This window comes from Chiloscyllium punctatum, chromosome 14 (assembly GCF_047496795.1).
Source record: "Chiloscyllium punctatum isolate Juve2018m chromosome 14, sChiPun1.3, whole genome shotgun sequence".
Lineage (NCBI taxonomy): Eukaryota > Metazoa > Chordata > Chondrichthyes > Orectolobiformes > Hemiscylliidae > Chiloscyllium > Chiloscyllium punctatum.
This window is the reverse complement of record NC_092752.1, coordinates 13,939,974-13,955,912: the sequence shown is the minus strand read 5'-3', so window position 1 is coordinate 13,955,912 and position 15,939 is coordinate 13,939,974. Positions and strand designations below refer to the sequence as shown.

Sequence of the window (15,939 nt, the reverse complement as noted above, 5' to 3'; positions counted from 1 at the left end):
CAGAGGAGGAAGTGCTGGATGTCTTGAAACGGGTAAAAGTGGATAAATCCCCAGGACCTGATCAGGTGTACCTTAGAACTCTGTGGGAAGCTAGAGAAGTGATTGCTGGGCCTCTTGCTGAGATATTTGTATCATCGATAGTCACAGCTGATGTTTAATGGGGCTTTGCTCAAGCAGGCCAGCCAATGCATCTACTTCGTCCAATATAGCATGTCCCTAATTTGAGTGCTTGTCAATACAAGATAACAATAAGTTCACCACAAATTGCAGGAGAAATGCCTTTACCAGGAGTAGTGGGGATCGGGAACTTGCCTTCATGCAGCGTGGCTGAGATAGATATCACAGATGTAGGAGAAAGTGAGGACTGCAGATGCTGGAGATTAGAGCTGAGAAATGTGTTGCTGGAAAAGCGCAGCAGGTCAGGCAGCATCCAAGGAACCCGATGATGCCCGAAACGTCGATTCTCCTGTTCCTTGGATGCTGCCTGATCTGCTGCGCTTTTCCAGCAACACATTTTCAGCTCATCGCCGATGTAGGAGCAAGTTAATGCAGGTGCTAGAATCTGTACTGAAAACAGCAAAGGCTGGAGTTCACAGCAGGTAAGACAGCAATCATGGAGAGAGAGCAAGTTACTGTTTTGAGTCTAGATGCCTCTTCATCAGCGCTGATGTGAAGTGTGGACAGGGCAGCATTTATATCATGGAGGGGTGGAGAGTACTGGGGGAGAAAGGGTGTTGATAGAGCGGATTAAGTGATCAGAATGTGAGGATGGCAGAACAATGATGTGTCCAACTGCTAGACTAGAAAGAACAGACAGTCCCACTGCGGGAGCGTGGATGTGGTGACAGAGAGTGTAACAAGTAAAGTTAAATGAAAGGGAAGGAATGCGAGTGTTTTCCCAATCTAAAGATGTTGAACTCAATATTAAGTCCAGAAGGTTGTAAAGTGCCAAGACTGAAAATGAGATGTTCTGCAAAATGGTCATCCAGTCTGGGTTCAGTTTCTCCAATGTAGAGTAGGCCACATTGGGTACAGTGAATGCAATAGACCAGATTGGAGGAGGTACAGATGAAATGCTGTCTCACCTGGAAAGCCTGTTTAGGCCCTTGGATGGTGAGCAGGGAGGAGGGGGAAGGATCAGGTGTTGTGATTTCCCGATTTAATCATGGGATATTTTGTGTCCATCTGTGAGAGCAATCTAGTCCATTGTTAAACATCTTGCCTGGAAGTCGACACCTCTGACACTGCAGTGCTCCCTCTGTGCTGCAGTGAAATGCCAACCTGGATCTTCTCGTGACTCCGAAGAGGGACCTGAATTTACAACCAATGTTTCAGATACAACTGGCTTTGGGGCAGGGGAGAATTATGTTTGCTGTTGCGTGTATCTTGAAAATAGAAATCAGTGAGCAGTTTTACACAAACTAACTTTTGAAAATGCCCTCCTGATTTTGAAGGTGCTATTGGGAAAAGTGAGGACAATTCCACCCTGCATGAGAAAGGGAAAGGCCGATGTGAACCCTACAGCAAAGTTTGACTGTCACATGTCCCAAATTCCACCCAGCCTCAAGGAGTCAATTGAAATGCAGATCATTAACTCAGCGGTAAGTTCTGGCTTCTAAACCCATTTAACTCCGCAGTGAGTAACTTGCTTATCTCACACTCATTTCAAACACATTAAAATGTAGAGTTTAGCACCAGATTCAGAAATAACAAGTGTCCCACTATAACAGTGTCATTAAATGGTGCCAAAAGTATATCTAACCATTGGCAGGCTAACATTTCAACCTCCTGTACAAGTTCTAATAAGGCATAGGCGTCATCACTTGTATATTCACAATATCACAGTGACAGTCTCAAAAGCTTCAACTAGATGAATCAGAGATGACAGACCTTGCTGATTCTCTTTGTTTAGTCACCCTGGGTAAGTGTGAGTTGCGCTGAGTTTTTTGGCAGGGTAAAATCTCGAGAGATTTCTCACCATATCTTACCAAAACTTGCCTCATTAACTATGCACTGTGCCCTGATGGGATCCCTCATGTCCAATTCTAGACCCATCTTAACACACCTGTCCCCAGAAAAACTCACCACCCAGCTCTGACATGGATAGGGAGAGCTTCCTCCCCCCCTGGTGACCTCCTCTGAAGATTGCTCCTGTTCTCCAGATCCTCAGTGTCCATTGCATCAGGGTCCATGACGCTAGAATGATGAGGCACACTTTGTCTGGACTGTACTGGAGCGCATCCTCCAGACCATTCCAAGCAGTGGAACCACAGATTCAGCAGCCCCATTGTCTGCTCCTGGTCACGGGCTGGGCATCAACTTGGTGAAGCTGCCACACTGACTGAGCGATCAGTACATTACATCAAAAAGGGAAGGGATTGCTGCTCTCTGACCCGCTTCCCATCCCAGACATGAATCAACTGTGAAATGTATCATTGACAGTGAACTGCCCTGAATTCATACTTTCATGACATATGATGTAGTGATATACATGCTGCACGTGCCTCTGCTTCCCACCCCCTTGACTCTACCCAACAATAACCCCTTTTGATGGTGATCCCAATTAAGCTCTATGGGTCACTCTTACCTCCTTCTTAGCAATCAACTAATAAACCCACAGGACTGTATTTAACCCAGACTTCTGACCTACTTCAACAAGCAACCAGAGATATGACTGACCAGACTCCTGACTGCTCTCTTTGCAGTTCCCTTACTGACAATATGTGATTCCCTGACAGCCCGACAGGAGTGGCCACTGACAATCCCGAGGACTGTAGTCAGACAGATGCTCTGCCCATGCCCAGCCTGAGCGAGCGACTGACCCTTGACTGTGTATGGATTGCTCCCACAGCTGATGGCCCCTGAAAGCCAGTGGCTGACCGTACTGAGGACTTGCCCCCACCCACTCCCCAACATGGCCATGTGATTGAATAAATGAGCAGTCCACTTGCTGCACAAGAAACTGGCACCTGCTGTCAGTGTTAGATTGATATCTCGCTGTGCCATCCAAAATGCAGAGTCCAAATAACCAGCATGACAGTTTGCTCGTGCAAAACAGTACATCAATATGGCAATATTAATAGCATATTGGAACTTCAGTCAGAGCCAAAGGCTAACAGGCAGGGAAAGGCAAGCAACAGATGCTTCCAGCACGCAGGTTAGCTCAAGGTGAATGTACGCTAAGGGGGCGAGTGAGTAGCCCTGAGATGCAGCGTGGCCCAGTCCATGGTCTGAGTGCCTGTCCTTGACTGCAGAGTGTCCTTGCTGCAGCCTTTCAATGCTAGTTTCCGGTCTACCCTGCAAAGACAGTCTGTAATTCCCAAACACCCTGCTTACTCTCTGCACCTAATCTTCAATGACTTACAACACAAACATTGTTACACTGACAGCTCCTCCCTTAAGAAATGGCGACATCCCTTAAGATCTTCCCAGTTATTGGCACAATGAGGGAATTCTATTGTTGAAGCAATGGATTCATTAACGTTCCTGTTATTTTATACACTGCCCTTAGGTGTACTTGTATGAGTTTGATGCGTTCTGTGAGACGATGGAATATCCGAGGCAATGCCTGCCTTATGCCCTTGTTACAGTGAGGTCCACAGGTCACAAGGTGAAGACTGCTATGGCACCTTTGCGGTTTGGTTCTGCTACAAGAAACCCTTCACTGCACGGTAAGACAATGCATCGGGTCCAAAGCCCCTTTGCCTAGCTGTTCTGGCTTAATCCTGCGCCACCACTGGCCTCTGCCCTGACCCTATGGAAGCATGTGGGATCAGCTTGGTAAATGATTTTTGGCACCTTTACCATGTGGTCACTCACAGAACGAAGGTGGTGGAAGTGGCACTGGTTTGACCAAACCAAGTGCCAGGCCACTGGCACCTAATGTGATTTTTTTTTGTTGTGGGACACAGCTGAGATTTGCCAGAAATGATAAAAAGAGCTAAAGGTTTAAATAAGCAGGTCGTATTGACTTGTCTCCAATCCCATAGCACTTAGAAGGATGAAGGAGATCTAATCAGATGTGAAAGGAATGCAGCTGTATTACATACAGAGAAACCAGTTCCTCTGGTGGAGGAGCTCAAAGCAAGGAGATACAACCTTGAAACTGGAGTTGGAGCATTTAGGAGTGAAATCAAGAAGCACTTTTTCACAAAATTAGTGGTGGCTATTTTTGATTTTCTCCTCTAGAAGGCTGCAATTATCAGGAAGAATTGGAACTTTCAAGACTAAAATCAATGGGATTTTTGGGGCTAACGGTATGCAGCAGCTAACCAGAAACATAGGAATGGGAGCAAACCATTCAGCCCATCAAGCTTGCCCCACCATTCAAGACAATCATGCCAGATCAAACACTTCCATGCCCTTTGCTCACCCAACTTCATAACCCTGTATCCCATTGGTAAACCGAAATCTATTCATCTCTACCTCAAACAGACTCAAAGAATGTTTAGAGACCTGTGGGATAAAGAATAGAGCTGATCCCAACTCATAATCTGATTGAATGTTGGGAAAGACTAGAGATGTTTAATGGACTCTTTCTGTCCCTTGACCCAAATTGCCCCCTTTAAGAGGCAGGGCTCAGTGTGTCTGAAATAACCAGAGGTTTGCCAGGTATCCAGGCTAGTACACTAACTTACATGTTTAGGTAGGCCACACTTTTACTGTATTCTTTGACAGGTCAGTGGTGAAGTTAACCTGGGGGCACAACACAAGAGCTAACTTGCAGGCTGGTGAATTCGATATTTCACCCCTCCCCTTCCTCTCCTGAAGTCATTGATCTTTGGGTATGGATCACCATAGCTGACCTAAAACTTATTCTTAATGGATAGCAGCTAGGGTTGACCAGCTGTCCTGGCCAGCTGCTGCATTTTGAAGACATTTTCCTTCTTTCCCATTCTCAAATGGAATTCCCACACCTATGCACATTAAACCAGCACGACTGATAAAACAGGAAGGCCAGCAGTTCTTCCCTTCTCTGTAGCAATGCTTCTGAAGTCAACTATAGTGGTAGCATGGTGGCTCAGTGGTTAGCACTGCTACCTCACAATGCTAGGGACCTGGGTTCAATTCCTGGCTTAGGCCATTGTCTGTGTGGAGTTTACACATTCTCCCTGTGTCTCTGTGGATTTCCTCCCAAATTCCAAAGATGTGAAGGTCAGCTGTGCTAAATTGCCCATAGTGTTGGGTGCATTAGTCAGGGGTAAATGTAGGGGAATGAATCTGGGTGGGTTACTCTTTGGAGGGTTGGCGTGGACTTGTTGGGCTGAATGGCCTGTTTCCCCACTATAGGGAATCGAATCTAGTACCATTATAATCATTTAGCATACTGAGATCAGTTGCTACAGCCCCAGAGCCAGGATCAATATTAACATAATAAGATTAAGCAGGAGGAAGGGATTTTCCAGTGTATCTCAATAGCTGCATAGTTTTATTGATTTGTTTTGTACAGATGTCCCAAGGATACAGACATTTATCTGGATGTGTCATTAGGCTGTGATCCTGGCCCTTACACCATCCGGGGTTGTAACGTCTGGAACTGAGTTTACTGAGGGAGATGGAGAATAATTGAGAAGGCTCTCAGTTCATCTCGTTTAGGGTATCTTTCTTGCTGCACACAGCAGAAGGCCTGGTGATAGCATGTGGGCTTGATTTTTTTTTATATTCATTCACAGAATGTGGGTGTCACCAGCTAGGCTAGCATTTATATCCCATCCCTGATTGTCCCGAGGACAGTTATGATTCAACAACACTGCTGTGGGTTCAATGTCATATGTAGGTCAGGGCAGGTAAAGATGGCAGATTTGTGGGAACGACAGAGACTCACGGTTGGTATGTTGCTTCCCAGGTGCCAGGGTTTGTGATGTCTCTGATTGTATCTTTGGGATCCTTGAGGGGGAGGAGAAGCAGCCTAAAGCCCTGAGCACCAATGACATTGGTAGGAAGAAAGGTGGGGATCTAAGGCAGAAATTCAGGGAGTTAGGGTGGAAGCTTAGAGCCAGACCAAACAGAGTTGTTTTCTCTGGTTTGACGACTGTGCCACGTGCTTGTGAAGCGAGGAAAGGCAGGGAGCGGAGCTGAACATATGGTTGCAGGGATGGTGCAGGAGGGAGGGTTTTCAATTCTTAGATAATTGGAGTTCTTTCTGGGGAAGGTGGGACCTCTACAAAGAGCTTGGTCTTCACCTGAACCAGTGGGGTACCAGTATCCTGGTGGGGAGATTTGCTAATGCTCTTCATGGGGGGTGGGGCGGGGTATTAAACTAATGCTGCGGGGGGTGGGAACCTGTAGTTCCAGTGTATAGGAGGTTGAGGGTAGTGAGGTCAGGGATAGGTTTACAAGGTTGCAACAGGGCACCAACAATCAGGATGTTGGTTTGAAATGTGTGTACTTCAATGCCAGGAGAATGTGGAATGAGGTGAGTGAACTTGCAGCATGGGTTGGTGCAGGCCATTTCAGAGACAGGCTGGAGGAGGGACAGGAATGGTTGCTGCATATTCCGGGATTTAGATGTTTCAGCAGGAACAGAGAAGATGGTAAAGGGGTGGGGGGGCAGTATGGCATTGTTAATCAAGGGTAGTAATATAGCAGCTGAGATAATGTTTGAGGACTCATCCACTGAGGTAGTTTGAAGTGAGGTTAGAAACAGGAAAGGAGAGGTCACCCTGTTGGTGACCTCTGAATTGTTCCAGGGACATAGAGGAAAGGGTAGCAAAGATGATTTTTGATAGTAGCGAGAGTAACAAGTTAGTTGTTATGGGGGACTTTAACTTCCCCAATTTTGACTGGGAATACTATAGTTCAAGTAGTTTAGATGGGTCAGTTTTTGTTCAATGTGTGCAGGAGGGTTTTCTGACACAATGTAACCCTAAGGCTTACTATAGGTGTATCAGGAATAAAGGAATGACTTGAGTAAGATTAGGGCCAATCAAAGATTGTAGTGGAAGGTTGTGCATGGAATCTGAGGACATAGGGGAAGCGCTTAATGAATACTTTTCATCAGTATTCACATTGGAAAAGGGCAATGTTAGTGAGAATACGAAGATACAGGCTACAAGATTATATGGGATTGAGGTTGACAAGGAGGAAGCTTTAGCAAGTTTGGAAAATCTGAAAATAGATAAGACCCCTGGACCAGATGGAATTTATCCTTGGATTCTCTGGGAAGCCAGGGAAGAGATTGCAGAGCCTTTGGCTTCGATTTTTATGTCATCATTGTCAACAAGAGTAGTGCCAGAATACTGGAGGATTGCAAATGTTGCTCCCTTGTTTAAGAAGGGGAGCTGGGACAACCCTGGTAATTATAGGCCAGTGAGCCTTACTTCGGTTTTGGAAAAGGTTATAAGAAATAGGAATTATAATCATCTGCAAAGGAATAATTTGATTAGGAATAGTCAACACGGCTTTGTAAAGGGTAGGTCGTGCCTCACAAACTTATTGAGTTCTTCGAGAAGGTAACAAAACAGGTGGATGAAGGTAAAGCAGTTGTTGTGGTGTAAATGGACTTCAGTAAGGCGCTTGATAAGGTTCCACACAGTAGGCTATTGCACAAAATACGGAGTTTTGGGATTGAAGGTGATTTAGCAGTTTCGATCAGAAATTGACTAGCTGCAAGAAGACAGAGGGTAGTGGTTGATGGGAAATGTTCATCCTGGAGCTCAAATACCAGTGGTGTGCTGCAAGGATCTGTTTTGGGGCCACTGCTGTTGGTCATTTTTATAAATAGTCTGGATGTGGGCAGAAAATGTTTCAGCTGTACAAGGCACTGGTAAGGACGCACATGGAGTATTGCGTGCAGTTCTGGTCACTGCATTATAGGAAAGATGTGGAAGCTTTGAAAAGGGCTCAGAGGAGATTTACTCGGATGTTGCCTGGGAAGGAAGGAAGGTCTTACGAGGAAAGGCTGAGGGAACTGAGGTTGTTTTTGTTGGAGAGAAAAAGGTTGAGAGGTGACTTAATTGAGATGTATAAGATAATTAGAGGGTTAGATAGGGTGGACAATGATCCATTGCATCTCTCACCTCCTTTGTCTTGGCATGTCAATCTTTTGAAGATCAGCCAAGACTCCGGGGTCCCACTCCTAAAGGTATTTTGTTAGGAAGTGGTCTGAGGCATCTTCCACACCCATTGCCCTCTGCCCACGATCCCAGAGCATCAAAGCAACTCTGCAGAACTCCCCAGTTGAAGGCCAGGATTCAGATATTCATCCTGTTTCCTCGCTGTTTCTCTGCACTTCCCGCAGGGCTACAATCAGATTAATCCCAAACATCCAAGCAACTTGGGGCCCTGTTAGAAATAGTAATCATAATAGTTATTGTTATGGAATAAGAACATAACCATGACATCTAAATTAATATCAACTTTATTTCTTCCATTCTTCCAACCATAACATTCCTAGCAGAGATGTCCAAACTGAAGAGATGTACAGTTGCCCAAAGACTTGGCAGAGGAAGGAATGCCACAGTTGTGTACCAGCATTTTGGTGAAAAGGAAGTCACTTCTGGTCCCCCAGTTCCATCCTCTCCTGGTAATAGTGTTGGCAAAATGGTGGAGAGAACGACTCACCAAGATCCAAGGCTGCTGAAGAGGCACAGCTGTCCAGAGGAGGGAAGGGAAAGTTTAGTCTCCAAGGAGGTTTCGCCATCTATCGAACTCAGTGACAGTATTGACACCCTAAAGAAAACTCCCTGCTTCCTCAAAGCACATTCTTCCACATTTGCCCAGCCAGGGAGTGAGAGTGTAGCCAGGTCTCAAGGCGGGTATGGAACTGTACAAGAACAAGTACGGGGTCAGGAGCCACAGGACGTAACGGCCAAGCGTGAGGGGACTGTGCCTTTTGGAGTGCCACTGCCAGTCACAGGGGCAGCCAGCGGTGGCTCCCAGCCTACCCCAGATGTTTCTGAAGCTGCTCAGCACCACGAGCAAACCAAAGCCAAGCCAGGCAGGGGGCTCACTTTGCTAACCGGATTAGAGGTGAAAATGGACTCGGGTATACAAAGAAGTGACATTCCAGACAAGACATGCGTGGCTGAACCCTTTTTCGAAGACATCAAGTTGTACGAAAGTGAGGTGAAGAAAAAGTTGCAAAAGTATTCAGCGTTTCTCGTGCTGTGTGACAAAGAGAGACTGTCAAGGATTCAATCACTGAAGAAGCTGAGCAGTACAGACAGAAAAGCCTTCTACTGCAGACTTAAAAAATACGATAAGTATTACAAAAGATACCAGAGTGAACTCGGCCTTAACAAATGCTGTGGTGCCATTGCGCCTAAAACTCGTGATGTGAAGTATCCATTTGGCTTGCCTTGTTCTGCCGGACAAACTGCCCAGCTTTGCCTGTGTGCTTCAACACTTGGGGGTAGTTCATCCAGCTGCAGCACTAAACTGGCCTTTAGTACAACCACTTGTTGTCTGTCAGAGTCCAAGGAAAGCCAGCAAGCTAGAACCACATTATCTGATTCGAAAGTGATGAGTGATAAATCTAACTCCACTGCAGCAGTGAACAGTCTTGATGACAAAGGTGTTGAGAGTGGGATCTTGCACATAACAGAAGTCATGAATACAGAAACATCTGTCAAGACTGAGAAAAGTATTCCTGAGTCTGGCGAGACAGCTGGAGAGCTGAAGGGACAGCTGCAGAGCTTTCTTGGAAATAAAGAGACAAGTGTATTCGAAGATGCATCAGTGATCACTGAGGCTCAGATGCAGAAAGCTTCTCCTTCTGCAACCTCCAATGCAGTTACAGACAATCAGCTTGACCTCTGCAACACTGTTGATCACTCTTCCAATCAAAGTGTGTTAACTGTGGCGATTGCACATAGTTATGAGGTGCCTGCAATCATGGACATCTCTGAAGCAAGCAGAAACGTGGGGTTGAATGAAGAAGTGGTGGAATTGCAGAGCTGCTGGGAGAATGATGAGACCAGTGAAGCTAAGGATGGATTGTTTCAACTGGAAGAAGTACAAGTGTCTACTGCCTCAAGTGAAGGTAAAGATGAAGCAAGTGATTACCTATCAAATGTGGAGCCTTTGCTCGATTTCTTAGCAGCACGGATTGAATGGGAAAATCTGTTTGAAAAGTCAAATGAGAACAAGTTGACAGTAAGTCCAGAATCAGACAGATCTGCCAAGAACTCTAGATGCCATTCTCCACCTCGAACTGTAACTAAACCTGGTCACCTGACTCTTCATTGTTCAGGGTTTGCAGATGGTGACAATAAAAGCACCCAACAGAGTTCAGCATCATTCCGTGAAAACTTATCAACCTCAGACAGTCGAGCAGTGATTCCTAACCTGCGGATAACACTAAGCAATGAACTTAATGCAGTATCTGATCAGCATCTTACACTGACAGAGCCACCTGTGAGATATGAGACCAGTTCAGAATACTGCAGTGAACATGGCCCTGAGTCCAAAAACAGGACTGCAACCAAAACTGAGAGATGTTCAACAGCAATTGGGAAAGACTCTGAAGGCAGTTTGGTTGGAAAAACTATTCAACCTGCAGGTGTAGCAGAAAGTGTAAGTTTGGAAAATTCATTGCAGACGGACTACAAAGAATTGAACCAGGTTTTCACAAATGCAGAAGGTGATGCACAGGGACTGTTATTTAAAATTGGTATGCATCATACGTCAGATGAAGCATCAAGCAGTGCACCTCCCCTTCCTGGCAACAACTGCGAGCAGGGAGACTTGCTCTGTATGCTGCCATGGTATAAGGAACCTTCAGGCAGTGAACGAATTAGTGTTCCTCAGAGTGCAAAGAGTCACCGTTGCAAAGCCACAGCAAAGTATGTTGGACAGTTGGCAAACACCCACTGCAATGAGAAGGTCACTGTGTCTGACCATGCAGAGAGATCAGCAGAGGCAAAGTCTCTAAATGAATCCCATTTTACAGGGGGCATTCACCAAGTCAATATCATGAGACACACTAAATCAGCAGGTGATGACCCCTGTGAAGAAATTCTGCTGGAGAATAAGAGTATGAAAAAATTAGCATTGAAACCACAAGGCAAGGATATGAAAGAACTGAAACATAGCTCAAAGAGAGTGAGTTGCTTAAAAGGGGAGTCTCAAGTTGCCTCAAACTGCAGTGTTTCTTCAGACCTTCAGCATATACATGGTGAATCTGACATAAACAAAGTAAACGGGCAAGACAACAGAAATGATAGAGGAGGAACAGATAACAGAATGACTGTCCATAAAGGAGTTCCAAAGCTTGGGAATAAGCAACGCAAAGATAATAAACAGGACAGCTCAGTTCATCTTACTGGGAAAATCAAGGGCACATTAGGTCCTAAGGATAATGTTCAGAAACAAGGGCTCCCAACCAATAAGAACCTGGCTCTGGCTCACACAGGAATAGCTGTAAAATGTGCTCCACGTGTGGAAACGTGTTTAAAAGAAGGCAACAAAGACAAAGTCCAAAGGAGTGACAGTAGTACTGCTAATGTTACTCCTCTGTATGAAAGACATATTGGTGCTGTTATCAGTTGCAAAAAGCAAATTGCACAAGTGGCAAGTATTCTGTCAAGTGAAGCCTCCCTATGCAAAAGCAACCGATTGTCCAAGTTACTTACGAAAGCAGTGACGAATCTAAACAAGGCTTATGCAAGAGTTAAAAAGTCTTCGGAAATTGTGAAAAGTATTGCTGTGGGGGTGAGCCAGAATTCACTGCCAAGTTCCTACCAGAGTGACCACAATGCTCTTTGGGGAAGCAGTGATGTAGATGGTCAAGGATATCCCAAAAAACATCCATATCGATCTGTAGGAGAAACTATCCCCAAAAATAGTGAACTCAACAAACAAAAACAAGCAAAGAGCCTATGCAGACTGCACAAGCATTGTCAATGGCTTTATAAAAGTGGGCCAAATGCAAATTTCAAAAGACAGACAAATAGGACTGAGCAAATCCCATGCTTTCAGAAGGCCAACAGATCAGCTGATTTGGAACTGGCCACCATACGAAGCACAGCAGATGTATCAAATTCAACAGAGTTTCAAAACACCATGAAGAAAATCCAGCCCTGTTGTCTCATCTTGCGAGGAGATCGTGCACAAATCCCAGGTTCAAATCTGAATCATTCCCAAGAATTTAAGCCTTGCAAAGTGAATCTTTCCATTAAAGTAGTTGAAAAGTCTGAACCACCTATTGTTGACTCTCAGGCTAAATCCACGTCAGCTAACTCACCAGCTGATCACCGTTTGGTGAGTTCTGAAATGATGGCATTCCCATCAGAATCAAAACCAATGAAATCCGCATGTAACTCCAAATTTGAGGAATCCCAGTTGGAATTGCCTATCACCTGCCAAGAGGATAAATTCTTTGTTCAGGAAGAAGCCAAGACGGAAGCTATAATGGAACTTCCAGTTGACTCTTTGATAGTAAATTATTGCCCTGAGTCTCGAATGGTGGAATTCCTTAGCAACTCACAAAAAGTGAAAATTCCTTTTGCTTCCCAAACTGTGGAGATTCTGGCTGAAAGTCCGCAAACAAAATCTCCTGTGGAACTGCAAGGAACAGAGACTCAGCTTGAAAATTGCCAGCTGCCACCTCAGTGTGAATTCAAAGCAGTAAAGTTATCAGTCAAGGAACAAACAACTGACTGTAAACGTGACGGATCAGGATTGATAATTCCTGGCGGGTCTCAAAGTTTGGATCATCCAGCTCCTTTCAAGATGGGTAAATGGCCTACATGGGCTGGTGTAGTTAACCCCCATGAGATGGAATTGCAGAGTGACTCCTCTGAGAGAGCGACTTTAGTTGGCACAAAACCAGAAGGTCCTTTTCAAAGTGTTGAGACAGAATGCCCCATTAAATCTTTCTCTGCAGAATCTCAACCAGAACAGCTCACTGAGTTGTGCCAAAGTATGGACAATGCTATTGCTTTGCAAACAACAGTGACTGGACTGGAGCATCATGTACCTACGTCTCGTGTTGAAGTAACCAGTTGCCAAGTCAACGTTGCAAAGTATAATTTTCCACTTGAATTCAATGCAGTGTCACAAAGTGAAAACAAAGTCCCGAGCAGTGAAAGTGCAGGAACAAGCCTGGAATGTCCTGCTCTACAGCAGGTTAGCAAATCTTCTGTGCCTTGCAATATCACGCAGCCCACCGCTGATTCCCAAATGGATATTAGCCACATGGAATCCCGAACACTAGCTTTCCATGATGGACCCAAAGTGGTAAAATTCCGAGAAAGAGATTCGGGAATTGAATCTAAAGATGAGGATTCTCCCGAAATGGAGAGGGAGGAGGGAGAAATAGCTTCAGATAATGAATCTGCAATGAAGGAAAGTAGTCAGGTTGCAGTCAGTCAGAAGGCAGCCAGTGATAAAGTTCAGGCTGCTCTAATGGAAAGGGGCTGTAAGAACCATCTGCCACAAAATGTGAGAGAAATGCAGATATCTGGAAGTCTTGTAGCTATGATATCTGAGATTTTACACCAAGCTGATAGCACATCTCTACTGGACAATCTAGAAAAGTTGAAACTGTACTGTGAGAAAATGCTCCCCCGATTTGTTTCAAGCTTTGAACTCTCCCAGGGCGTGTCCTTTGCAGAGACCTTCGTTTGTAGGGACTGGTTTCTACGTAATAGTGAGCGGAACATTATCAAGGCCGTGCAATTAAAGCCAAGTGCTCTGGATTCCTATGTGGAGCTCCAGATGATGATGGAAACAGTGCAGTTCTTAGAAAATAAGATTAGTTTTCTGAGAGGTCTTCCAACATTTCGAAACTTGCTGTGGTACGATGAGAGTTTATACAGTGACTTACTGGCCAAAAACGTGGGCTACCAGCAGCAGTCTACCTTGTATCCTTCGTTCCAAACAAGAATCCAGAATAATTGTTATGAAGCACTGAGAGACCATCAGGCTCAGGTTCTGAAATCCTGCCAAACAGATATTAAAGGGCAAAATGCTTATTATGTCTACCTCAAGAACAGACGAGAATTGGAAGAATGCTCAGCAGTAATGCAGAACATCTCTGACTGTTGTTACTTCTGTCTTTCTATCCCAGTAATATCTAGTATTAACTACGGGGACAATCTGGAGAGCTTGGAAGTCCTGCGCAAAAACGTTTGGACACTGATAGACAGATATACCAGACTACCTGAAGGCCAGCGGGATATGGCTAAATTGGTCCATTTGTGGATCATTATTGACTTTGTCAATGCAAAAACCCGCACCATCCACAGCTGCCCACCTGTGAATGAAGAACTCTGGTGGTTTGGACTCGAACATTTGCAGTTCAATGCTGCCAAGATGCTTGTTTGGGAGAAAAGAGTAAAATGTGAACAAGTAAACAATGGTTTGACCCAAATCGGAGAGGGCAACATTCAGAAAACTAAGTTGAAAGAGCTCATCGGGAAGTTGAACAGAGAAGCATTGTGCATGTTGTACAACCGATACAACAGCTTGGCGTCAGAGAGAATGTGGGGCGGTAGCAGCGAGCAGACAGATTCATTGTGCAGTGGCAAAATACTCCCGCGGAATGACCAGGCCATGGCCCTCCGAGCAGCAGAGGGTCCCCTTCCAGGGCACCAAGTACCCAGATTTGGCAACGGTCACAAAAATTGCTTCCGTTCCCTTTCAGACCAATTTAATTCTGTCGGGAAAATTCTTGAGAATTCGCGGGCTGCCCACAAGGAGGAACTGGAGCAGCTCCTGGTCAAATGTGAAAATCAACTGGAGCCACTGAAGACACTTTTCCAAGTATTGCAGGATGTTGAAGTAGAGAAAGTCCTGCTGACAGAAGCCAGTTTTTCAGCTGGGCTTATTTCTCATGATACAAGCCCTGTTCTCCTGAAGCCTAAAGCTGTGGAGGTCTACATTGAGCTGATCATGATGTATGAGACAGTTCACTATCTGAGAAACCTGATGTCATACCGGCTAAGCCAAGCAACATATAGAGGGATGCTATGGTTTGACCCAGCCTTACTTCCTGAACTGCTTCACAATCAACAAGACACCTCCATCTTCTCCTTGTTCCGTGAGAAATACCTGCATGATCCAGGTGAAGCACTCAAGCACACAATTTCGACACTACAACGAGAACTGGATTTAATCTTTGAGTATAGGCAAAATACCAACTATACCTATGCAGTTCAACTTCTGTCAAGGGAGCTGTCTGAAATAGTTTCTGTTAAGCAGTACATACAGCAGCATGACGTTGGTGTGAAAACATATGTGAACGCTGTGCCTTACGCAGCATCGATTAACTACGGCTTCACTGAATCAGACTTGATGCATAATTACAGGCAATTGGTGTTAGTTCTGGAGAAGCTAGTCAAGGAGCCCAAGAAAGATCTGGGGAAGATGGCACATGTTATGGAAGTGATGAAGAGCATTGTGGACATGAGACAGGTAACGGCTGAGAGCAGCAGCTCCACCCTTCACATTCTCACCCACCAGATGCGACAAAACAGCATTAAAAGGAAGCTGATTCAGGAAAAGTTTGGGAGGAGCACAGATGGTGCTGCCAAGGTTCAGTGGAGTATGTGTGCAGACATCATCACGGGTTACAAGGAGCACAGTGCCCCGTTGGTTAACATGAGAAAACGACATATCTGTGACTGTCCGTTATATGAAAATGGAGGAGACCATGAAGCTGAGAACCCTCCCGCCAATAAGCGAAAGATGGTAAGATCAAAATCCTGTGACACTGGTTCATGTGAAAACTAAGTGGATAATACAATAGTGAAATACTTTCCATCGCCTTTGGCAGAAATTACATGGGATTGGATCTTTATATGAACATGCAAATAAGGAGCAGGAGAAGACTACTCAGGCTCTGCCACTTAATAAAATCAAATGTAATTAGTCCACCCTCCTACCTTTCTCCCCTTGCTTTTAGATTAGATTAGATTAGATTCCCTACAGTATGGAAACAGGCCCTTCAGCCCAACAAGTCCACACAGACCCTCTGCAGAGTAACACACCCAGACC

The 15,939-nt window shown here is 45.0% G+C and overlaps 1 protein-coding gene across 1 annotated transcript in view; it reads left to right on the top strand.

Moving 5' to 3' along the window:
• tex15 (testis expressed 15, meiosis and synapsis associated) overlaps positions 1–15,939 on the top strand; it is a 42,322-nt gene that overhangs the window by 17,551 nt on the left and 8,832 nt on the right. The window contains exons 6-8 of the mRNA XM_072583657.1: positions 1,455–1,601; positions 3,512–3,671; positions 8,399–15,633. Of these exons, the coding sequence (XP_072439758.1) occupies positions 1,455–1,601; positions 3,512–3,671; positions 8,399–15,633 (7,542 nt within the window). The remainder of the gene's footprint in view (positions 1–1,454; positions 1,602–3,511; positions 3,672–8,398; positions 15,634–15,939) is intronic.